At 40.9% G+C, this 26,316-nt stretch overlaps 1 protein-coding gene across 5 annotated transcripts in view; it reads left to right on the top strand.

Moving 5' to 3' along the window:
* Positions 1–26,316, top strand: part of CFAP61 (cilia and flagella associated protein 61) — a 294,287-nt gene that overhangs the window by 199,659 nt on the left and 68,312 nt on the right. For all 5 annotated transcript variants that reach the window (XR_006891038.1, XM_046678345.1, XM_046678348.1 and 2 more), the window contains 4 exons: positions 3,236–3,410; positions 13,692–13,984; positions 22,072–22,399; positions 23,998–24,089. Coding sequence is in view for 4 of the 5 variants with exons in the window: in XM_046678345.1 (XP_046534301.1) it covers positions 3,236–3,410; positions 13,692–13,984; positions 22,072–22,399; positions 23,998–24,089 (888 nt within the window). In the remaining variant the exon portion in view is untranslated. The remainder of the gene's footprint in view (positions 1–3,235; positions 3,411–13,691; positions 13,985–22,071; positions 22,400–23,997; positions 24,090–26,316) is intronic.

The following is a 26,316-nucleotide window of genomic DNA, read 5'->3' as shown; positions in this document are numbered from 1 at the left end:
CCACACCCAAAAAAAAGACGTTTCTTTCTCTCATTAAAAATATCTGGAGAAAAGCAACTCAGGTCTGGTAAGGTGGATCCCTGGTGTCATCAAGAACCTAGGACCTTCTATCTTTTATTCTTCCATCTTTAATATGTGGCTTCCATCCTCAGCATCTTGAGGTGGCTGCTGTGGCTCCAGCCATTCCATTTGCAACAAGGAGAAAGGACTAGAGCAAAATGAGTTTTCACGTTACACCACCCAAGGACTCCAGCTTATATCTCTTGACCACCTCTTAGGTCATGAGTTGGGAAATGTTGTTTTTCAGCCGGGCATTTTTCCCAGGAGTCTGTTCCCATGAAAGAAAGGGAGACAGGATATTGGGTAGGCTGCCAGCAGTCCCTACCAAGGTAAGTTATTAACTTGCTGAGGAGAGTAGGGTGACCAAGGAGCTCCCAGCAGCCAGTGATGCTAGCACCATTCAATCCTGAATCATCTGGCGGAATGCCTGAAAATTTGTCTGCTACCCTCCAATCACAAGTTAGTAGCAGTTTAATTAGTGGCAGAGGGCTCTCTAGTTTGGGTAGCCTGCATTGATGATGCGTCTTCATTAAATATACCCATGCCCATGCCCTCCTATTAAACTTTATTCCCTCTCTTACTTTGGTGACGTAATAGGATTATTTCCATAGATCCTTTTTGATTTACTGAGTTCCACTAAACTCTGGGTGGACAAATTCATTGGCCTTGGGATTTAAAATCCTAGCTTCAATTTTGCCTGTTCTGTGAAAATGCTGTTGTGTGAATCTGAAAAGTACATTATCCCATTAAATTTCCTTTAATTTCGCTAATTCTTTATAGTTTAGAAGTGTGCAGAAACAACCCCACACATTTAAGTACACACAGGAATTATATGGGTTATTAGAATGCAATTATGTTTCAGGATTGAGTAAGCTAATTTTCATTTTGGACCTTGTGTTTTTTCCCCCTTCTCTTCCTTGTTTTTTTAATCTAAATTCCCACTGTTTGGAATGATACCTCATTGAAAGTTTTATAAGTTGAATAGCTCTCAATTTTTTCTTCAGCCGTGCAGCTTTCTGCCAAGGTCTTTTCCTGATTCGTTAAAGCATGACCTGCTAAACTGGTATAATGTTACTCCAATTTTATTTTCTCTTTCACTACAATGCCCGTTGTACTTCCGGTGAGGTTCAAACCTCCAAAGCACAGTATTCAATATTGTGCACTTTAAACCATTCCCCAGAGCGCTCAGTGGACTGCTTATACTAACTGTGGATATAAAAAAACCAACATTTGAGTGTATATAAACAAATTATATTGCTAATAAGAAAATTTTACCTCCACAATGTTAGTTGCAGTAAATGACCACTGCTTGTGGAGTTGGTCCTTTTTACTAAATATAATTTTACTGCAGCCTCTTCATGGAGAAAGCACATGTAGCTTTAAAAATTGATTCTGTTTTTTTTAATTATTATTTAATCCAGTTTGAAACTGAATTAAATACAGCACGGTAATGCAGCAAGGCTGTACCATTTCTATTGAGGAAGGATAGAACCAAAAAGTTTCCTAAATGTCACGTGGGGTTTCATGAAGCCCCATTTGTGTAAGCACCAGCCAGCATTCACATCTACCCAGTAAAACGAGGCATTTTCTGTGTTTGTCAAGGGAGACTTTCTCTGCACTCATTTTAGTTTCTACTGCAAGTGAACGTTTTGCCTGTGATCGCTGTGGAACAATCCCTGCCTTACAGCCCATGGCTCATACCGTGAGGATGCGGGACGACTGGTGTGGGCCTTCCAACAGAGGCCTCCAGGTGCTTTTACGTCTTGCCGCCAGTGCTGGCCTCATTATCTTCTACGTCATCTCCACCTGGCCACTGAATGAAAATTGGAGGGGCATAGTGGTGGCCCACCGAGCAAACTTGCACCACTGTGCTGTTCCTTGATTTTCACAATGTCAGTTGTTTGATTCTAATTTGAACCAGAATAATGAAAAAATCAAGGGTCCACATAATAAAAGCAAGTATCTGGCGTTTCTTGAGAAATCAGATCTGTCAACACTGAACCCATGCTATAACCTGGCAACAACTGGATGGAGTTGAGTCATGGCTGAACTCTCTGGCCGGGCATGGGCCCTCCAATTTACCATTGTATCCTTGACACCAAGGACGAGTGTCAGCCATCATCCTTTATTGCGTTTTCACTGTTGCTTTCCCTGTAGTAAAGGAAAGTGTCTGTTTCTACTCATGTCTGTGTCAAAAGTGAGAGAACAGAAGTTATGCTGGGAGGGATCTGTGTTGAGAGAAAGAGAAGGAGAGAGATAGAATATTTCTCTGGAAAAGTGAGGAATAATACCATAATTTTCATAAGTACATAGTAGTCCACATCCCTCATTTTCTTTTCTGTCTAGTCCCTCTATGCACTTGGATTTTAATCCTTGATATAATTGCTTTTGTGCAGATTGTTTTTGCCAAAAATGGCCACATCAAATCCAGTTCCATGTGCTCTTCCATGGCTTTGCCACTCCTGCATGGAGAGGTGGATTCTAGTTTCCCTCCCCTTGATCCTGGGCAGGCCTCTATGATGACCTCCACGAACAGAATATGATAGAAGAGACATTGCTTGACATTCTAGATTAGAAAAGAACATGGAGCTCTCTGTACTGGGTCCTCTCTCTCAGGAGATTTGCCCTTGGAACCCAGCCACCATCTCGTGAGGAAGCCCAAGCCACATGGAGAGGCCACATGTGGTGTGCTGGCCAACAACCGTAGCTAAGATCCCAGCCCACAGCCAGCATCAATTGCTAGATATATAATGACAATTGTTGTCATTTTTTAATACCAAGCGTGTTTTCTGGGGGAAAGAAAAAAATTGAGATGGTTTATCTCCAGATGAATAGAACCCCCAGAAATCAAGTCATCCCGGGCCTTTAAGTGTTCCCAGCTGAGGCCTCTAACATTATACGTCAGAGATAAGCTGTCCTCACCTTGCCCTTGTCTGAATTACTGACCTACAGAATCTGTGTGCCTAATAAACAGTTGTCTTGCACCACTGAGTTTTGGAATAATTTGTTATGCAGCAGTAGATAACCAGAGCAACTCCGGAGAATTGTCTCCAAGTGGTCGTTCGCCGATTTGATTCTTTTCAATTAAAACCTGATTGTATCTGAGGACATAAAAAAACATATCTATACTGGAAATTTGCCATGTTAATTTAATTAATTTATTTACATACTGCAGGTCCCTTGCCCTACAGGGGCTGATATTAGTCAACACCTGACAAACAGAGAAGTTCCAAACAGCAGCCAACGGCGGTACACCGGGAAAGTTCCCTGCAATCATTTCACTCTCAACGATGAGGAAGATTGCTTCAAGGCCCTGACTTGGATAAGGAACAACTCCATCACCACAGAAGGTAAGGATGTTGGTAACTGCGCATCTTTTCAGAATAGCGTTTTATTTTTATAATGAGTCTCATTCTTCATCTAGTTCCAGTATATAATTAGTGCCTAATTAATTCCAAGCAAATCATTCATCTGTCATGCTTTGTTTTCCAGATTAATTTACAACTTGTTGTCATTTTTGGATACCCAGCATGTTTGCTGGGGGAAGAAAAAGGCTTGAGATAGTTTAATTATCTATAATTATTTTATTACACAAAATGAATATCCGAAGAGCAAAGCATGGCTAAAATCATTAACTAATTAAAGAATAATTTAATAAGCAAACATGTTTAGCAATTATATGGAAAATATGTCTCCTTTTGTGAAGCTGAAAAGACCTAGGAAGAAAAAGAAAGGTCTGCATTGGAAAGGCTCTTTTCTTCTTTTCAAAGTCCATCGTTCTCCTTCTTGGTGTTGCCTGCACAATCCTTCCCACAAACGCACATATTCGAGTTGTGTGCCACTTTGTGAATCAAAATGACAGAGTGAACTATTTGTACAAATGCTTCTGCCACTCAAAAGTGTTTTCTCAAGCATCTTCCTCTCTGTTGCTTGGATTAAAGTAAACTTGTTTGACTAGTAAAACAACCAGAATAGGGCCTGGCTACCTATTTGTTGTTAATGGAAACCCAGCAGTCAGGTTTTAGAGATGACTGAGTGCAGCCCCTTCGTTTGACATAAAGCTCTTGGTTGGGTTTTACAACCGCACATGGTGAGCTGGGATTCTAACTCAGACCTTCATTCAGTCCAGGGAGGTAAAAAGCACTAAGTGCCTAGAGTGTGGGAATCAATAAATCTATTTAATGTATTTATTTAATATAATTTAATTACAGATTTATGTATTAATTAACTTTTTATCAAGTTACTACAGTTACGTCATTACAAATAAAAAATGGGTGTCAAGTGGCATTCCATACATTGCTGGATTCAATTTGTTAATATTTTATAGGCTATTTGCATCTAAATTCATAAGTGAGATTGGCCTGTAGTTTTCTCTTTTATGCTTTACTTGCCAATTTTTGGAATCAAGGGTATGCTAGTCTTACAAAGTATTTTTGGGAAGCTTTCCATATTTTTCTGGGGTCTGAAATACTTTTGTGTAACCTAAAAGTTGGACAGAAATCACCCATAAAACCAATTGGGCATGGGACCTTTGAGCAGAAGTGGGTTATATAGGTATGTACCAGGGACCCAGATTTAAAACTGGTCAAGATATTTTCATATTTGCCTCAGAACTTGTTATTATTTTCAGTTTTGCCTCTGTATGTGTTTAAACCTGTTTCAACATTTTAGTCACTCTTTAATCACTGCCCTACGACCTGCATAGACTTAAAGAATTCCCTAATCTGAGGGTCAGCAAACTCTTACTGTAAAAGGCCAGATAGTAAATACTTTAGACTTTGCAGGCCATATGGTCTCTGCGCAACTACTCAGTTCTGCCATCATAGCAAGAAAGCAGTCAAACATAATACATAAATGAATGAGCATGGCTGTGTTCCAATAAAACTTTATTTACAAAAATAGGTTATGAGCCACAGTTTGCAGAATATTGCTTTTATGCATAAAATTTATAACAAATCATTACCATTTCATCAAGTCCAGACCTCAAAATGTAACTTAAACTCCCTAAAAGCACAAAAGCCAATGGTTCAGTACAAAATACACAGTATGTCTTAGGACCATACCCAATCCTGTTTTAATGCAGTGTTTTAACTTCGAACTGTTTGATGTTTTAGGTATTAGGAGTGAGGAGCATTTTGATCAAGAAAAGGGCCTTTGAAGGTGGCAATGCAAGTTCTTAAGGTTGAATGTTTATGGCAGGGATTTAGAAATCCCAAAGCAGGAAGCACTATGCTCTCCTTCAGATGCCTTCTTTTTCATGCTCTTGTTGTCGGATGAGGGAAGAGCATCAGTGCTATTCTGATGACTTGACTAGTTGTCAGATGGTGTTACCCTGGTGCCCACATAAAGGGAAATGCTTCTGCAAGATTTAAGAATGTCTCCCCTCAGCCACTGCATAAAACCCTGTGAGGGCCTGCTTTTGTCCACTGAACAGCCAGGATAAGAAGTATGTAGAAATTACTTTCTTGTCTTAAATGTAGGCTATTTTCCCCAGGTCCAGTGCTAATGACACCCCCAGGGCACCTCCCAGGTATGTACTCTTAACAGTCAGATGCTGGGCCTGACTCTGGGAGGCATCTGAGAAACTCAGCCTGGCCAAGTTAATTCAAGTCTGTGTGGTGGTCCTTCTCAAATGGCTTTTCATGTAAGAAAAGTTAGAAAGAAAAATGTTAACCTCCTGCTTAAGCAAGGTCTTTCTTTTTGTAGATTTTCTATGGTTAGAGTCATAGTAAGATTTGAGTTTAATTAGTCCCACTCCGAAGAATATCTTCCTCACATGGGTTGATGTAGGATTAAATGGGATAAATAACATATTACACGTCTGATACATGACAGTGTCTCATACATAGTAGGAGTTCAATAATATCGGCTGTTGTTAGCATTACTATTACTACCACTGCATGTGATGGAGTTGTTGCTCTGCACTGAAGGTTCCCCAGAGTATAAGTCTCAGCCCTGCCATGCTGGTGATGGCGCAGCCCAGGACACAGTCTCTACACAGAAGGCGGAGTCTGTGTACACCAGGGGCCAGTCTGGTGGGAGAGAAGTGCTGTGGCCTTGAGGAGAGTCCTGGAGGCCTGAAGGTTGGAGGAGACTTCCCCAAGAAAAGAGGATTGGAGCTCAGCCTTAAAGAAGGGCAGGATAAGCAAATGGAGAGAGAGGTTGAGGGAGTTTGCTTTGTGTCCAAAAGACAATGGCCAACAGCATGGCCTGGGCAGACTCTTTAAGGGCGGCCATGTGAGATGGTGGCAGAGGAGCAAGTGGAGGACCTCAGGGTCCAGCCAGGTCCAGGTTTAACTGTTTACTTTTTAGGGATTGGGGATAAGCAGCGCACAAAACTTCACTTTAGGAAGGTGAACCTTCCATCTGTAGCACCCACCCAGTAGAAAGAAAGCCATCTTGTAACAAGGGGGTGGAGAAGACTACTGGAGGCAGTTGGAGGTGGGGCAGCCATGCATTCAGGTAAGGGTTGGCACAGCCACTTCCAGCTTATTTCCAAGTCAGTTATGGAATGACGGTGTTTGAAGCTAGAAACTAGAAGTCTGGCACATCATGAAAAACAAGGAGCAGGGCTGCATTCCTATACCCATTTCCATCCCTCCGCCTGTCAGCCCTTGCTTCCTCTTCATGTCACCTTAATAACACCAGGAAGAAGGTGGATATTTTTCGTGATAGTTAGCTTGGCTCCCTCAGTGCTAATTTTCCCCTTTCTAAATAGTTCAGGGTGGGATTGGCAGGAGGGAGCTGAGGACAGGGCCCTTCTCAGAAGAGTCTGAGAAAAAATCGTGTGTGTCTCATTGGCTGTGATTGGGTCATGTGTCCATCCTGGAATCACGCCCCGAAGCCGGGGAAGCTCCAGGCCTAACTTTGCTGAAGCACAGAGACTTGAGGGGAGGGGCTTATTTGCTGAGGATGGTGGGAGATTGTTCTAGAAGGAAAGGTGGATGCTGGGTAGCAGAAACAATGGATGGTCACTAGGAGGAGGTTGGCTCTCTGAAATCCTGTCGATTGAAACTACACAGATACCACCCCAAAGCATCTGCACTCTCCCCCAGTTGCTGTTTTATCACTCGTCCCTCTGCTTCCAAAGGAGAAACAGTTGTTTCTGTGATGGAATTAGTTCAGTATGAAGGAAGTGGTTTCCTGGGCTCTAGAGTTGGATGGATTTATAGATGTAAATTATCCTAAACTATCAGAACTGCTCCGGTATTGCAGAGAATAGCTGACATCACTGGCTCAAATGCCGCTTTCAACTGCAAACCAAACCTGGAGAGTTCAGCTGGGGTGGGGGTTCAGATAGAAGCCGGCAACCTAGTACATTATACCACTTTATGGCATTAATTGAAACTAATTGAAATTCATCTGCTATTACTTCTGTACTTTCCATGAAAATGAAAAGTAGGATGAAAGTAAAGTAAAAAAAATAAAACTGCCTTAATGGCCCAAAATGGATCAATTATTTTCATCTTTAGCTAAACACAGTTTACTGCCTTATTAAAAGCATGTTTATAGGAAAAGTATAACATTAAAATTCCAGTGCATGAATCACAGAACAAAGCCTTTGTTATGTTATAACTAATATATTCTTCCCTTTTTATCTGGCAGAGCAAAATGGGACAGGTCAGACTCAGGTCATAGAAATCTTATGGCTTTGACTTATAAAAATTAAAAAGAGCATTTTCTGGTCTATTTGTGGACATAATATGTTTTTTCACTGAGTGTTTATTTCGTAATTTATTGAGATTCTAAGATATCTATCTAAAATTCTTTCATTATCTAGTTATTTGCTAAAATTAATTATACAGATAAAATGCCAAGTTGAGTGTTTCGGGGGGAATGTGTTACATATTTATCTGCAATCATAGTGTAGTGTGAGCACTCGTTCTAAACTCAGACTCGGCAGGTGTGAGTCCTGCTGAACGATCTACTTGCTGTGTGACCTGGAGCTGGTTACTGATCCACCCTGTCCTCAGTTTTTTGAGAACATAATAAAACTTATCTCATGGGCCTGTTCTGAGGATGACTGAGGTCATACATAATCACTCTATGCCTATTTTGAAGTGGAAAAAGGAAATATAATTCTTCATTAAAATACAATGGAATATGTAAATATCATAGAAATAATTTAAAATACATTATAAATTGTCATCTATAATTCTTGTTTTCTCTGGCCTTAAAAATATATTAACTATGAAGAAAAATTCATATTACTATCTGTGTGCATAAATTCTGAATTTGTTTCTTGTACTCTTGAGATGTGATTACATGGCTAGACAACCAGGTCAGGAAATCCTTCCCTTTTGCTGTTTTCAAGTGATCGTTTCTCCCGGGAGAATCCTTCATCTTTGGAGTACTGAGCGTGGTCATGAAAGGGCAGCAAAGCATGTTTTCTAGGCGGTTAGAGCGCTCAGTTCAAAAGAATAAAATGCTGCTTTAGCATCTACTAAAAACAACTTGTTAAAAAAGTTGTTCCATTACTTTTAGGGCAAATCTGTGTCTAAAAAAATTAACACCATATTTTATTTTTTGAACCCAACAGAGACATGAATGTAGCATTTCGTTTCCATAAAGCCATGTTACCTTTAAATATGAGTAAGCTGTCTAGCTTCTGAAACTATTATTTACCTCCTCTATGAACCAGGATGATGAAACTGGCATCTTTTTCCCCCTGATTAAGCTAAAGTGAAGAACCTCTTAAATCTGGGTGCATTATGATAGTTGAAATTATAAGGTGCGTTACGTTTTTTTCGTGGTCACAATCTAAGTTGCCAACGTATTCATATAGACCTTCCAAGAGTTTGTATCAAAAAGCAAAAAGATCACCTTTACGTTTATGCCAACATTTTAAACTGCAAGTCGTGGTGCTTTTTCGGTCTGAGGTGGAGAGCTGACCGCTCGCAGAGGGAGCTATCTGAGTCATCGCCGTCCCTCTCCCCTCCCCAGCTGAGCTGTCAACACGCAGCCCCTCTCCTCTCAGAAGCGCCCCTGCACATTTTGTCTCAAAGGTGGTTGCAGGCCAGCAGGGAGAGGACTGAGCGCTCCTTCTTGCCAGCTCCAGTTTTCGGAGCTTTCACGCGGTCGTCCTCTAATGGTGCCCTCCTTGCACTCTGCTGTCTGTGTCAGATCTGCAATCTTAGTAATGCATAATTTATTCCCTAAAAGGAGCAACAAAGATTGGCCTTCCATGGAAACGGCTATAGTTATATCCATTATCCTTTACTGAAAATTCACCCAGACTGTTCTAATCATCAGTTATCATTTGCCATTTGAAAGTAGGGCAGCCCAGCATTTTACCTCTGTCACCCATCAGATCAAGTGCAAAAACTGGTCATTTCTTGTCTGTTAAATAAGCTGAGCTGCAAAGAAGACAGTGACCAGATCTTTTAGCATGAAACTGATATCCAGGGGAAATCCTCAGCTTTCCCACTCTATTTCTTCCATATATGCATAGAAACTTCAAAAGAATATATATGATATCCCAATTATGTGAAGGAAGCCCCTGCAGGGTGTCACCTCCTTCTAAATATTTGCAAAGACTCCATGAGTTATAAAGCACCTAAATGGTTGAAATACACTGGCTAAATTAGTCTTTAACTAACTGAAGTTGTCTGACATTAAATGCATGCTGTAAATGAGTGTATGTCATGGGTCCCCATAACCTGGAGCTGCTTCAGCCCCTCTGTACAGCCATTGGGTGTTCTGCTCCCACAAAACCCCATCCACCCTGTGTCATACACTCTAGCAGGGACACAACTATCAGACCCAACGTCTCCCTCCCTTTTCACTGTTGTTATTCACGGCTCAGTTCATCTACCCCCTCAACTCACCGTGAAACTACTCTCTTTCACCTACTTTTAAACTCTTTCTTCCTTCTAATTCTTACTCAGCGATTGAAGAAAATCTATTTCTCTGAGGCTCTCTCTGTTCTTCTATCTCTCTGCCCTTTCTTTCTCTCTCCATTTCCTTTCTTCCCCATCTTTCCTCCTTGATTCAACCAAAAATTGACCGAATTGTTGCAACATGATAGTTATAGAGCAGGTAACCTCTGTATGAAATATTCTCATTTCCCTGTGTTCAAGTGCCAACCAATATGGCGGGAGTACTATTTTATACCGTTGTGTTGTAGGCGCACACAATTTTGGTTACATTTAGGATTACGTAGGATTTTGTGAGCTAAACTGGAAACCTAATGACCAGATCTAACATTGCTAGGGAGAACATGTTTCCATCTTTCAAATCTCAGGTATACAACACATACTGTGGCTGGATATTTCTTGTAGTGCCAACTTAATAGTGAATACCAAGTAGAAATATGTAGTAGGAAAATCTAGCCACAGCGAGGTTGTTCTGTAATAAATATTTAGAGGGCACAAAAGTAACGCCCAGTTAGCATAGGATCAGCAATCTGATAAACCTCAAACATTCATCCATGCATCTAATCAGGAAACATTCTGTCACATCCATTGTAGCCCAGGCACTGTACAAGTCTCCAAGGATAACATGCTGGGCAGGGTAAACTCGAAGTATCTCACTGGTAAGCCTAGGTGTGTAGACTGTGGTGAGTGCAGAGAAGGAAAAGTAGAGACTGCCACAGGCCTACGGCACCTCACCTGCTGGAGGCTGGACAATCTGCTGGGGCCCAGGCGCAGCCACAGGCTGTGGGGAGGCCTTGACATGGGGGCTTCAAAAGCGCTAGTTCCACCCCTTCCACGCTTGTAAAATTACTCCCATAAATAGAAGTAATCATATTTTTATGCCTAGATTGATTTGTCACAAAATGAATCAATGAGTAATTAAAATCTTTGTCTACTAGTTTTTTCTGAGGGACTCCCCAAAATAGAAGAATTTGGTTATTATATGAATTATCTTCATGCTTATATTTTTGCTGTTAGCTTATGAAAAAATTTTTTATGGGCATCTGAGTGAAGCCAACCTATTATTGTTAACAACTCTAAATGTTATTGATGATAATAATAATAGTAAGAGATTGTGTATAAAGTGCCTAGCTTTGTACCTGGTATATGGAGTCACAAGATAAATATGAATCTAAAAATTCTTTACAAAGTAAAAGTGAGAAATGATGTAGAAAGAACTCACAACTGCGCAAAGATAATGAAAAGAATAATCCCCTACAGAATGGAGACAGTTAAAAGGCAGGAGATCCAGCTGCCAAAGAGTAATAGGCCGGCTCTGTTACATCAGGTCTTGTTACATGTGTTTAGTGATGTGATTTGACCTGTGACATGTTCTTATTTAGTAGCAAATTATATTATAATGAGATTCGACTATATTTTATAGGTAATGAGAGAAATATAACTAAATAATCATGTAAACCATGTTTAAATGAAAAATTTTAGATGAAATCACATACGCATTTATTTAGGATATGCCCAATATGACTGTGATAGTTTGGACTACTGTTGAGCAAATATCCACAGCCCTCCCCCTCCCACTGTGGGCACGGTTTGCTTCCTGCGCCTTTGACCACGGGCGTGGCGGTGGGACTTGCTGCGGTTGATAAAACGTGAGTGGATGTAATGCAAGGAGAGCCTCAGACAGTGCTTGCGCAGTTACACTTGCCCTCCTGTGCTCTTGCATTTCTCCATAAACAGAATAGGCCTCAGGTATCTGTTAGTCCAAAGAGGATGAAAGATACATGGTGCAGACCTGACCCCAACCACAGCTTGAGCCAGATCAGCTGACATCAGCCAGCCCACAGATGTGTGAGCCGACGTACAACAGGCTTATTGTTGTTTGACATTGAGTTTTGTGGTAGTTTGTTATGTAGCATTATCATGACAACAGCTGACTGTTATGATAACCAACTCTCTTATTGGGGAGGTGGTTTCAAATTAAACTTAAGGGTAGATAAGATTATTTAGACGTTAGAATATCTATAAATAAATATCTAGTTTAAATAGTAGAGGTTTTATAAAATGTATTACCTTTTGAATTGAATGCATCATCCTCTCATACCTGCCAATAATCTGTGGGCACCCCTTGCTAGATGGTACAGCTTTCCAAACCCCGGTGGCATTGCCTTGCCTAGGTTTTCATGAGCCTGTAATGAAAAGACCCATCGCACAATATAGTCACTAAAAGCTAACATGAAGGAGACTGGAAAAACATTAAACTCTGAGTTGCATGGGGCCTCAACACTTAAATTTGTTTCACTGAAAATAAATATTGTTTTGGCATGCATATTTTAAAAGGGCAGAAGACCTCAAACCTTTGACAGTTTTAGGCTCAAGCTTTGGCTTTCCTGGCAGGCTGGCTCTTTGTTGTGCCAGACAGCCAGGATTCATGTTTCACAGCAGGTGGGAGCCTCAATAATTTAAGCAAAATGTTGGCTCTTTCAGCCAAGGAAAATGCAGCTCACTGAGGAATGTTGCATTAGAGCATCTGAATAGAGAGAGAATCATAGCCACAAATTGGAGCATTCTGGTGAAGGCAGGCAGGAAGGACCCTGCCCCCAGGCTTTGGGACATCGTGGCATTCCATAGGTGAGCAACAGGAAGCATGGGAGAACTTTCTAGATGCTGTTACCCTCGGAGAAGCAATCTGAAAGTTATTCTAGTTCATTTTTTTCTAAGCAAATAAAACAAGCCCTTACATCTCCTCTCAATTTTGGATCAAAATACATTTTTGCATAATTTATTCAACCAAATTGATTAAATATACTTGCCATTTATTTTGCTTCATAAAATTCCTTTTCATACTATTCATAAACAGGAGAAAAAAGTGAATCTATCAATTTTTGTGGTAAAATTGTTACAGCTACCTGGAATGTGAGTCTACAGCAGTTTCTGTCTTCATGAAAAGGTAAAAATGCCAATTTAACGTCAAAAATAGCATACAAATAGCATATAATACATTTTACTCATTTAATAGTATCATTGATCTTAAAAACTGATGAAATTAGTAGAATAGCATATATAATTACTTCTGTAGTATTTTTAAGAAATAATAAATAGTATAGACTGTTACCATCAAAATGTTGTTATACAGAGGAAATCTTTCAAGAAGATTTTGTGATTTTATTTTTACCTACCAAAAAAAACCCTTCATCCTGTTTTGCTAGGTCTTGACATATTAAATTTTAAAAATCAGAGTTTGAATCTTTATAAAATTATCCATTGAAAAGCAGAATATCAAAAAAGGAAAAATTTCCTTGAAATCAACTCAGTTCAACATTTAAATATTAAAATATCGGTACCATCATGTACACGAATATTTTTTACCATTGTCCTTTTCATCACTTAGGAAGAACTTGTATAGATCGCAAACTTCAGTAATTTTTTTTCCCTTAATAAGTGTAGCAAATAGGGAACAAAAACAAGATAAAAGGTTTTATTCTAGGTGGTTTCATTTAGCATAATTTCAACTTTCAAATTATGAGAATAAAAATGAATGTCCTACTTCTGAGTTAAAAGTACTTGACTACTTTGTGGGATGTTTTGTGCCGATTCTTTACTAAATTATCTTGGTCGCCGTTGCTAGGTAACACCGCTGGCTTCCTGCGGTAGAAAAAAGAAGAGGGTTATAAGAGCAATTCGGCATTATTAGATTTGACTAATAAGGTTGTTGGTTCTTTTTTAACTGTCTGTCTTAGCTTTTTCCCTCTTTTCTAGGGAATGTCATTGTCTATGGGAGTACAATTGACACTTACACCACCGTGGAGACTCTCTTAAACCTTGGAGTGAGGGGCTCCTGCATCCACCTGGTGCAGCCCCCGCCCAAGTCCACCATCACCTGCATCAACAACTACTCGGTGGAAGGCGCAGTGGAGGACGCGCTCAGAGCCGCGGGCGTCACCGTTTACCGGGACGCCATCCTGGCTCAGTGGAACGACGGCCTGCACCCAGACCCCATTCAGAGCGCCAGCTTCACCACGCCCACCAAGCCTTTCAAACTTCCGTGCGCCGTAAGTGGGTCCCTGTGAACTTCACCCACAGCCTTGGGGAGCCCATCACCTCCAGCGACTTGGTGTCTGGAAGATCGTGGGCGGTGAATTTATAGTCACAGGTTTGGGGTTTCGTTTTTGAACTCTTCAGATTATCCATTGCTGAGTAACCAACCACCCCAAACTTAGGGGCATAAAACAATAACAATCGTTTATTATCATCTCTTCTGGTCCTGGGGTTTGACCTGGCTCTGCTGGGCTGTTCTCACCCAAGGTGTCTCATGTGGTTGAAGTCAGACTGTGGGAGGGGCTGGAATCATCTAGAAGGCACGTTCACCCACATGTCTGGCCGTTGATGCTAAATCAGCTTCAACTGAGATTTTGGCCAGAACACTTGTAAATGGTCCCTTCATGGGACTGAGCTTCCTCTCAGCGTGGTAGCTGGGTTCTAAGAGCAGCTAGGAGAGAGAGAGAGATGCCCTATCACCTTTTGTGACCCAGCCTCAGAAGTGAAGCAGCACCACTTCCACCCCATTCTGTTCACTAAAGGCAAGTCACTAAGGCTGGCCTGTATTCAGGGGAAAGGGAAATAGACCTTGCCTCCTCATGGAAGGAATGTCAGAGATTTGAAGAGTGCTAATGTTGAATGAGAGCTGGCTGTGTCCCAGGCACAGTGCTGTGCGCTTGCAGTGCATTCTGTCGGACCCTCACGACAGCTCTGCAAAGTGAAGCATCCTCATTTCACAGGTGAGAACACCATGACTCCCAGGTCAACCGGGCCCCAAAGTCTCTGCTGCTGTTAACCTCCTAAGATTCTGAAAGAGCAATAGTAGGTCTTTCCACATGGAGTAGAGGCTTAGAAGATATCTATATATCTATATCTACATGTGTCTATCTGTGTATAGAGAGAGAGAGAGAGAGAGAGAGAGAGAGAGCAAGAGAGAGAGGGAGGAAACTTCTCTTTGGAGTGTGTAATGCTCGACTTACAACCCGTATCCTCAGAGTCACCAGTTTGGAAGACTAGCAGAAGCCAGCAGGGAAGGAAAGAGGGGAGAGGCCAGTCAATCTAATGGAGAAGCAGGAGACGCCTCACAGAGGGGAGGCTGAGGTCAGTGTGAGTGTTGGGGCTGTGTAGGTCAAGGGTGTATGTTAGTGGCTATGGTAAAGGATACCAGCAACGTCTAGTGGGCAGACTGTTGGGGGAGGTCAGTGGGGGTCAGAGCAATTCCTTACCTAGGAGTAGGGGGTGGTCAGCCTAAGTCAGGGCTTCTCAGCCAGGTGTCCCTAAGTGTAGATGATGATCCTCATCCCCCAAAGGCTAGAGGGGAGCTCAAAGGGGATCACCACCACAAAAGAGAGTTGTCTGGAATTTCTCATTTTATCCTGATAATCCATGGAAATTTTGCACTCTGCTCTTTGGTACATTCATTTATTCTCTCATTCCACAATTTTGTTTTTTTGCTGAGGAAGATTGGCCCTGAGCTAACATTTGTTGCCAATCTTCCTCTTTTTGGTTGAGGAAGACTCACCCTGAGCTAACGTCTGTGCCAATCTTCCTCTATTTTGTATGTGGGTTGCTGCCATAGCATAGCCACTGACAGACGAGTGGTGTAGGTCTGTGCCAGGCAACCAAACCTGGGCCACTGAAATGGAACGTGCTGAACCTAACCTCTAGGCCATATATTTTTTTAACAAATATCTTTTGAACCCCTACTAGGTCTTAGGCTCTGTGTGTGAGAGATACAGCAGTGAAAGAGACAGAAAAAGTTCATTTTGTTTTAACATAAAAATGACATTATCTATACATGTATCTCAAAATACCTATTTAAGACAGGAAAAATCAAAATGTTTTCACCCAGATTTTCCCCCAAAATGATAATCTTGAAAAAATTCCAGGTTTATCCTGGGGGAACTCTGGAGGTGATCACACACCCTGTTTAGGAAGCAGAGGTGTAAGAAAACCTCCCCAAATATCCAATTGAAGGCAGGTTCCCTAGCAGCCCTCTGGCCTTCACGTCCCTACTCAGATCAGAATTGGGATCACAGCAAAGACATCTTGCAAATATTCTCGACTGCCTTGATCCAACACACCTTCCTGCTAGAACTCCGTCCTGAAGCAGTCCGAGGCAGGCTGGGCCTGTCTGCCGTCAGGTGCAGTCTCCTGCTTCTCCCATCTGCACGCTCCACAAGGAATGGCCCCTGCAGATGGCACTTCCCGGGCCTGGTTGCTCTTGGGCTTTCATCTGTATGTGGCCAACAGTGTGTACTGGCGGGAGATTAGAAATAGGAAGAAGGGAGAAGTCAGGGTATTTATCCATCCTACTGGCAGCTTTGGGTAGCATCTCTGTCAGGACATTAGGAAACTTTTGGTGGGGATGAATATATTCATTATCTTGGCTGTGGCCCTGGTGTCGTGGGTTGAATTATGTCCCTCCAGAAAGATACGGTCCTAATCCCCAGTACCTGTGAATGTGGCCTTATTTGGAAATAGGATCTTGGCAGATGTAATCAAGTAAAGAGAAGGTCGTGCTGGACTGGGGTGGGCCCTAAATCTAATAACTAGTACCTTTATATGGAGAGAAAGATTTGCTGACACAGAGGAGACATATGAATAAGAAGGCCATATGATGAGGGAGGCAGAGGTCGGAGTGATGGCAGCTACAAGTCACAGACCAGCAGGGATTGCCGGCAACCACCAGAAGCCAAGAGACAAGGAGGGAGTCTTTCCTTGAGCCTTAGGAGGGAGCATGATCATGACAACACCTTGATTTCGGACATCTAGTCTCCAGAACTGTGAGAAAATAAGTTTCTGTTATTGTTTTTTTTAAATTCAGTTCCTTTATTTATTTTTTCATTTTTCTGAGGAAGATTAGCCCTGAGCTAACATCTGCTGCCAATCCTCCTCTTTTTTTGCTGAGGAAGACTGGCCCTGAGCTAACATCTGTGCCCATCTTCCTCTATTTTTTTATGTGGGACGCCTGCCACAGCAAGGCTTGACAAGTGGTGCACAGGTCCGCACCCAGGATCCAAACCGGCGAAACAGGGGCCACCAAAGTAGAACATGTGAACTTAACCACTGCGCCACCAGGCCAGCCTCAGTTTCTATTGCTTTATGCCACCCAGTTTGCAGTACTTTGTTACAGCAGGCCTAAGAAACTAAAATAGATGGTGTCACAAGTATACACACCTGCTAAAACGAGAATTTTTACAACTGGAATTATACATTATTTACTATTTTATATTTGGCTTCTTTCACTCAGCATAGGAACATTAAGATTCATCCATATTATTCCATGTATCAATAGTTCATTCCTTTTTATTGCTGAGTAGTATTCCATTGTATGGATATACCACATTTTGTTTATTCATTCACTTGCTATGCACATTCTTGGACACATTTTTGTGTAGATATATTTTCATTTCTCTTAGCTATATACCAAAAGGATGGCTAGGTCATATGGTAGATGAATGTTTACCTTCTTAAGAAGCTGCCATACTGCTTTCCAAAGTAACTGTATCATTTCACATCTCTACCAATAATGTATGAGAGTTTCAGACACTCCATATTCTTGGCAGCACTTTGTATTGTCAGTCTTTCTAATTTTAGCCATTCTAGTGGGTATGACATGATGTATCACTGTGTTTTTAATTTGTGGTTTCCTGATGATTAATGTTGTTGGGCATCTTTTTACGTACTTATTGGCTATTGGTATATCTCCCTTTGTGCAGTATCTGAGCTATTATAAATGAATTTTTAAAATTTTGTTTTCCAATTGATCACTGCTAGTATATTAAATGCAGTTGATTCTGTATATAAACATTGTAACCCAAGACATTGCTGAATTCACCTATTAGTTCTAGTAGTTGCTTTCTAGATGTATAAACATACCATCTGCAAATAGGGACAGTTTTACCTCTTCTCCCAATATTTAGGCCTTTTATTTCATTTACTTGCTTTATTCTGCTGGCTAGGACCTCCAGCATAATGTTGAATAAAAGTGGGGAAAGTGCCTTTTTCCATATCTCAAAAGAAACCTTTCAGGCTTTCACCATTAAATACGAGGTTAGCTGTGGGATCCTCTTTGGTGCCTTTTCTCTGACTGAGGAAGTAACTTTTCATTCCTCATTTGTTCAGAAGAATTACCACGAATAGCTGTTGAATTTTGTCAAATGAATTTTTCATATCTATTAAGAAGATCATATTCTTTTTTGCTTAATTCTATTGATAATGGTAAATTACACTGATTGATGTTCAAAATGTTCAGCCAACTTCACATTTCTGGAATAAACACTGGTCGGTCATGATGTGTTATCCTTCTATGTATTGTTGAATTTAATTTGCTAATATGTTTTAAGGACTTTTGAAACTATTTTACAACTAATTTATGAGGGATATTTGTCTATAATTTTCTGTTTCTGTAATGTCCTTGTAACTTTTTGATATTTGGGCTATGCTGGCCTTGTAAAGTAATTTAGGAAATTTTCCTTCTTCCTCTATTTTCTGTAAAAGTTTGTGTAAGATTGGCATTATTTCTTTCTCAAATGTTTGACAGAATTAACCATTGAAATGATCTGGGCCTGAAGTTTGTTTTGTAGGAAGATTTTTGATAAATTCAATTTCTTGACTAGATATAAGCTTATTCAGATTTTCTGCTGCTTCTTTTCAATGTCAATTTTGGTAAGTTGCATTTTTCAAGAAATTTGTCCATTTCACTTAAATTGGTCAAATTAGTTGGCGTTGAGTTGTTCATATATTCATACATTGTCTATTTAAAGTCTCAGATCTGTATTAATAATCCCTCTTTCACTTTTGCTGTTGGTGAATTGTTCAATCTCTCTTTCTTGAACTGATGAGAGAGAGAAGAGACGCAGAGAAAGAACTATCTAAATTTCTCTGTCTAGCTGGATGTCTGTCAATTTTATTGACTTTTTTCAAAGAACCAGCTTTTGAGTTTGTTAATTTTCTCTGTTGTCTGTTGGTTTTCTCTTCTGTTGATTTCTACTCTTAACAATTATTTCCTTCTCTGTGCCTGCTTTAGTTTGCCTGGCCCTTCATTTTGAACCTTAGGTCATTTTTATATAAGCATTTAAAGCTGTAAGTTTTCTTCTATGTTTTAGCTGCATCCCACAAATTTTAATATGCTGAATTTTCATTATTATTTAGTTCAAAATATTTTCTAATCTCCTTTGTGATTTCTTTCTTTTTGATTTCTTTTTTGGATTATCTAGAAGTGTGTTGTTCCTAGATACCATATTTTTGTTGATTTATAATTTAATGCCACTGTGGTCAGAGACATATTCTTTATGATTTCAATCCTTTAAGATTTGTTGAGACTTGTTTATGTCCAAGCATATGGACTATCTTTGTGAACATATAAAGAATATGTAGTTTGTGGTTATTGGGTGTGGTATTCTATAAATAACAATTAGTTCAATGTGATTGATAGTGACATTTGAATCTTCTGCATCTTTATTGACATTTTTTGTCTAGTTTTATCAATTGCCAAGAGAGGGATACTAAAATCTCTTACTATTATTGTGGAATTTTCTATTTCTCCCTTTAATTCTGTTAATTTTTGCTTTATCTTTTTGAGCCTCTGTTATTAAGAACATGAACATTTATAATTTTTATATCTGCCTCTTGAATTGTGCTTTCAATTATTATGAACTGTCCCTCTTTATCTCTGGTAATATCCCTTATATTAAAGTCCACTTTATCTGATGTCCTTATGTTTACTAGTTCTCATGGTATATTTTTTCATCCATTTACTTTCTACTTATGTGTCTTTATATCTAAAATGTGTCTGTTATAGGTATCATAAAGTAGATAGTATGTGTATTTTTATTGCTGCATAACAAATTACCACAAACTTAGCAGCCTGAAACAGTGTTCATTTGTTAGCTCCTAGGTGTGTAAGTCAGAAGTCATGGTATGGCTGTCTGCTCTGCTCAGGGACTCTCAAGGCTAAAATTAAGATGTCAGCCAGGCTGCACTTTATCTGGAGCTTGGAGTTGTGGTAGAATTTAGTTCCTGAGGACTGAGGTCCCTTTTTTCTTGCTGGCTCAGACGGGTCCACTCTCAGTTCCTAGGGGCCAGCCACACGCCTTGCCACATGGCCCCTTCCATCTTCAAGCCAGTAACAGAGAATCTCCCTCATGTCAAACCCTCTTCACACTTCAAATCTCCTCCTTCAGGATAAGTCTGATCTCTTTGTAAGGGCTTACCTGATTAGGTCAGGCCCACAGAACATATCTTAAAGTCATCTGTGCCATATAACATCACCTAATCGTGGAAGTGACTATCTCATCATTTCACAATTCACACCCACATTCAAAGGGAAGAGTGGGAATCTTGGGGACCAGCTTAGAAAATTACCTGCATGCTTTTTTAATCCTTTCTGACCATCTCTGCATTTTAATTGCAGTGTTTAGATCATTAATATTTAATGTAATTATTCATATGGTTAGATTTAGGTCTACTATTTTATTATTTGTTCACTGTTTGTCTCCTCTGCTTTTTGTTATTCTATTCTCCCTTGCCTGCTGTTTTTAAATTAGAGTGTTTTTTTAGTATTCTATTTCAGTTGACTTTTTAATTATACATTATTTTACTTTTTGGTGGTTGCTCTATGGATTATAATATACATCAGTAATCTTTCACATTCTAGTTAGAGTTAATATTGTACCATTTCACATGAAATGTAAAAACCCTGCAACTATACAGGAAAAAGGGCAAAGGCGCTATTGGTTCCTTGAGGGATAACAAAGGACATCACAGAGATGATGGATCAGAGTCCAGCACTGTCCAATGGAACTTTTTGTGATGATGGAAATGGTCTATATCTGCACTGTTCAATGTGGCAGCCACTAGCCACCTGTAGCTTTTGAGCATTTGGAATAAACTACTACAATTGGGGATCTAGATTTTTAATTTTGTTTATTTTTAATTATTTTAGATTTAGATGTGTATAGTCACGTGACTAGTGGCTACTGCAGGATCATTCATGGATCATTCATCATTCATGCGTGTGGGGAAGGGATATGAAAGGGGTGTCCCTCTGGCCCAGAGCAGCTGATTTCTGTACATAATGGGGCAAGTATAGCGGGTAAAGCAGGCATGTAAAGGAAGCAGGGAGTATGACGTCCATCACTATGATGAGGGTCCATGTCATATGTTCACTTTTTAGCATGCTTTTAACAAGGTGGCAAACTATATTTAGATAAAGATAAAAAATATTAAACTTAGCTACTTCAGTGACATCTGAAGACTTAAAAACAACAAACTTGGATTGCTTTAATGACTTTCAACATCAATGTGGAAGAAGATATCCAGATGAGCATGAGAAAGCATTGAAATTTGGGCAGAGAATGGAGGGGGCTTACAGATTGCTTCTAAGGAGCATGCAGAGGGGTCTGTGGCCCCTCTGTATAACACAGGGCATGGCCTATGGTAGGTACCCCATAAATATTTATTGAATGATCATCTGCCATACCAGGGCAGGAAGCAACAAGGCAGGAGCCCAGACCTGATAGATACCGAGGCTGATGGGGCTCTCCTCCTCTCAGAGGCATCCTGAAGGGACAGGCTCTCTGGGTTTAAAAGGCCAGGAATGGGGCAATCTGAAGACTCAAGACTGGATGAGGTGACCCCAAGAAGGAATCTAGAGAGACCTAAGTGTCAGACACAGGAAGAGGAAAATAGAAGGAGGCTGAGATAGAGCTACTCAAAATGTAGGAGAATGAGGAGAAGGTGGTGCCTCTATGAATGTAAACCTCCCTACAGGGAAAAAAAATTTACTCCTGTGTTAGATATTCCATCATTTGGCATCCTTCTCTCCACTGGATGTCTAGATAGAATGATTAAAAAAAACGGACATTGAGTGATCTTAATTTGTTCTTTATACCAAAGGCAATCAGTCTCTCTCTCTTTCACACACACACACACACACACACACACACACACACAAATACCATTATGACAAACTTTTAGTAGATTCAGGTTTTTTTGCGTGCCCAGAATGATAAAATACTCTAGAGACTATTCACAGTCTTGGGAAGGTAAAGTGAAGAGTGATAACTGAGTAATAATGTGATTGTTCATTTTTTAGATGTTTTTCAGCTTCTTTGAGAAGAATGTGGATTACGAAACATTTAAAGCTTTCAATGATGCGTGTCTGGTCTATGATGGCCGACTTGTGATTGATGCCAACTTCCACACCAACGACGTAGCCGTCAGGGCTGCCGGTTCCCTCACCAAATTCTCCAATAGATATTACTCAAATGAGTGGACTCATAGCAGCTTCAATTCCAAAGAAATTGGCTTCCAGCTGGCAGCAGCTATGCTCAATCTCTTTGATCCAACCCTCGAGCCTGTGACTGAGCCACCAGCTGATCTGGACCGACTCATCCCCATGTACAAGGGAGCCAAGATCCAAGGTGTGTAGTAGGCCTCTGATGAAGTGCCTCTTGATCTGGACCAGTGCTCAGGGCAGCCCACCATATTCCTCTTAGGCTTACTGAGGGGACTCCTCTGTCCCTAGAGGATTTGCACAGAGACAGAGTAGGGCTCTCTTTCTTTTTTTTTTGAGGAAGATTAGCCGTGAGTTCACTACTGCCAATCCCTCCTCTTTTTGTTGAGGAAAACTGGCCCTGAGCTAACATTCATGCCCATCTCCCTCTACTTTATACGTGGGACACCTGCCACAGCATGGCTTTTGACAAGTGGTGCCATGTTGGCACCCGGGATCTGAACCAGCAAATCCCAGGCCGCCGAGAAGCAGATGTGCAAACTTAACTGCTGCGCCACTGGGCCAAGAGCTCTCTTTCATTTTTAAGCATTTATTATGGACCAGACATCATTATTATGGTCCCTTGCATTTTGAGCTTTTATTATGGACCACATCATAACTGTAGTCCCCATTTTACAGATAAGGAAACTGAGACTAGGGGATGATTAGTAACTTGCCCAGACAGAGGTCACTCACAGTTGGTAAGTGGTGCGATGCCCTGACATCTTACCAAACTTTCATTCCCACTATAAGTTCAGAGATAAGGAGACCCTTCCAAGCATCCCAGACCTTGGCCTGCTATCTGAATGGATAAGCTAAACCATTTGCAACTGTGAAATAGTCCACTTTCATCACATAAGCCTTATTGGCCCCTAAGGAGATCATCATATGAATAACACAGGATTTCTTTATGTTTGGGAGGTGAGAGATACCTTTGAAAATAGTCTTTGAATATTGTGGACCTTCTATCAGAAAAATGCACATATTTACAAAATTGTATATTCGCTGCCAGGAAGTTGATAGACCAAACCCCAAAGCCATCCATGGACCCCCAGGGTGTCCATGGACCCCAATCCAGTAAACAGAATATTAGACTAAAGAGACAAAAGCCCTACATTCCAGTCCTGGTCTTTTTCTACCTGAGCAAATGGTCTTCGAGGTCTTCCTCTGCTTCACTCTGGATAAGACCTTAGGAAACGTGGTGGCCATGGGAAAGGAAGAGCAGGGGTGGGTGTCAGAGACCAGAGCCAGATCAGGCTCATACTTCTGGGACAAGCTAGAAATATTAAGAATTTCATAATGATAGTTTTCTAAAGCATTGAACAAGACTTTTGTTGATTTTCCTGATAACATTCACTTTTTACAATATTTTGGTTATGTATTGAGGAATGATGGGGAACGGGAAAACCACTGCAACATTTAAGGCCTCTATACGTCTTGGTTTGGCTTTGGCAGGTGTAGGTTAAAGTGCCAGGAGTTGTGGGAAATGACAGGATACACGGGACCAGCTTGGCACATCTTCTTGGAGCTTCAGTGGCTGTATTATGGGGTATAATGGCACATTCACATTGATTTAAGTGAAATCAATCCCAGCTGGTTCCTTGCTAGTAGCAGTACTTTAGTGGGAAAGTTATGAGGAGCATACACTGTGGTAGGCATCTCTCTTTGTGCTGTGCTACAAATAAAGCTCTGTTACCCACTTCATTAACAACTAAATTAAATGTGGAAAATTGCCATTTCCTCCAGGAGGCATTCTTCCTGGGTCTTACCATTATCTGCATATTGCCAAGCCCGCCATTCCCACTCCCTTGGAGGTACAAAAGGCCCAGCCTGATTTTGTAAGTACTATTCTTGAATTTCACTTTAGTGAATATAACACTTTGTTTATTATATAAAATATAACACTTTGTTTACAAGGGGGTGAAATTCTTTATTAAGAGTCTTTAGCGTAATGTATTGGTTCATGCATCAGAAAGCCACTGTGGTAGCCAGTCCCCAAAATGGCCCCCAGTGATTCTTGCCACTTGGTATTCATACCCTTGTATGGTCCCCTCCCACAATGAATACAGCTAACCTGTGCAGCCAGTAGGATATTGTGGAAATGACAGTGTGTGACTTCTAAGGCTAGGTCATGAAAGACATTACAGCTTCCAACTTGCACCCTCCTGGATCACTTGGCTGCCATGTTGTAAGGTCTCCCAGGCGGCCCTTTGGAGAGGTCCATGTGGTAAGGAATTGAGGATTCCTGCACCAGCCATTAGCAACTTGCCAGTTGTGTTAGGGAGCCACCTTGGAAGTGGATCCTCTAGCCCCAGTCAAGCTTTCAGATGATGCAGCCTCAGCTGACATCTTGACTACAAACTTATGGGACACTTTGAGCCAGAATCCCCCAGGTAAGCCACTCCCAATTTCTGACTCCAAAAACAAAGATAATAAAAGTTTATTATTGTTTTAAGCCACTGAGAGTTTTTTAATAGACTTTATTTTTTAGAGCAGTTTTAGGTTCACAGATTTCCCATAAATCCCTTGCCCCTGTTCATGTATAGCCTCTCCCACTGTCAACATCCCCCAGCAGAGCAGTACATTTGTTACGATTGGTGAGCTTACATTGATGCATCATTGCCCCAAATCCGGTTTATATTAGGGTTCACTCTTGGTGGTGGACGTTCTGTAGGTTTGGACAAATGTATAATGACATGTAACCACCATTTTAGTACCATACAGAGTAGTTTCACTCCCCAAAGAATCCTCTGTGTTCTGCCTCTTCACCTCTCCCTCTCTTCCCCCAACCACTGGCAGCCACTGATCTTTTTACCGTCTCCATAGTTTCGCCTTTTCCAGAATGTCATAGAGTTGGAATCATGCAGTATGTAGCCTTTTCATATTGGCGCCTTTCACTTGGTAATATGCTTTTGTTTCCTCCATGTCTTTTCATGGCTCGATAGCTCATTTCTTTTTAGCACTGAATCACATTCGGTTGTCTGGATGCACCGCAGCTTATTTATCCCTTCACCTACTGAAGGACATTAAGCCACTAAGTTTTGAGGTAACCTGTGATGCATCAGTAGATAACTAAAATAACCACTTTTGTGGCAATGTAGCAGGTAAATTGCTTAGGGTCTGGGATATCCATCCAGACCCCATTGTTCTCCTGCCCTCCCTGAATTACACAGGGAAGATGACCCAGGAGAAGCAGAAGCTGTGAGGTGTGGTGTCCCCTGGGTTCAAGGTAACTAGAGAGGACACGGCTTGGTGGTCAGTTGGTATGCTCCTCAGATAAGATTCTCTGACAAATGGTCCCAAACTAGTGTTTGTCGTCAACTGTTTCCTTTCTGGTGTGTCTTGTTTGCTTTTTTGTCAGTGAGGCAGACATTGGAAGTTGCCTACTTTCATTCCCATTTTCTTATCTATTATCTTTGAATATTTTTGAGGGTTAATAATCTGACCAACTTAAAATAAACACATTTCCCAGATTCCCTTGAGAATAAGGTTGGCCATGTGGCAGATTCTAGCCAATGAGGTGTAAGTAGAAGCTATTGGAAAATTCCTTAAAGAGAGCAGACTCAAAATGGCATAGGCTGTTGGCCTCTCACCCTTCTCCCTTCCGGAAATCTCAATCCCAGCTCTTCCACTTACTTCGCATGGACTTTGGACAAGTTATTCAACTTCTCTGTGTTTCTGGGATTGTTAATAACCCTGCCTTTAAGGAACAAAACAGCTGAGCAATCAGTGTGGATGTCATTGTTAATCAGAGTTCCCGACAAATCATGAAATCTGGCTTTTCCAGGGAAGGGACAGATGCTAGGTGTCTAAAACTTACTCCCCTTCGCCTCTCCCAGATTCTTTTAGGTTCTTTTAGATGGTCTGATGCAAAGTTTGCTTACAAATAGAGAAAGGATCATAGCAAATGGCATTCCAGTTCTAGTGCTACGTAACAGAAATGAGCAACATGAAGCAGCCGTTTAATTTTGCTCACAGATTCTGTGGGTCAGGAATTTGGACAGGGCACAGTGGGAACAGCTTATTTCTGCTCCACAATGTCTGGAGCCTCAGCTGGGAAGACTA

The sequence above is a fragment of the Equus quagga genome, chromosome 12, assembly GCF_021613505.1.
Source record: "Equus quagga isolate Etosha38 chromosome 12, UCLA_HA_Equagga_1.0, whole genome shotgun sequence".
NCBI lineage: Eukaryota > Metazoa > Chordata > Mammalia > Perissodactyla > Equidae > Equus > Equus quagga.
Note: the sequence above shows the minus strand (reverse complement) of the source record. Positions and strands in the feature narration are given on the sequence as shown.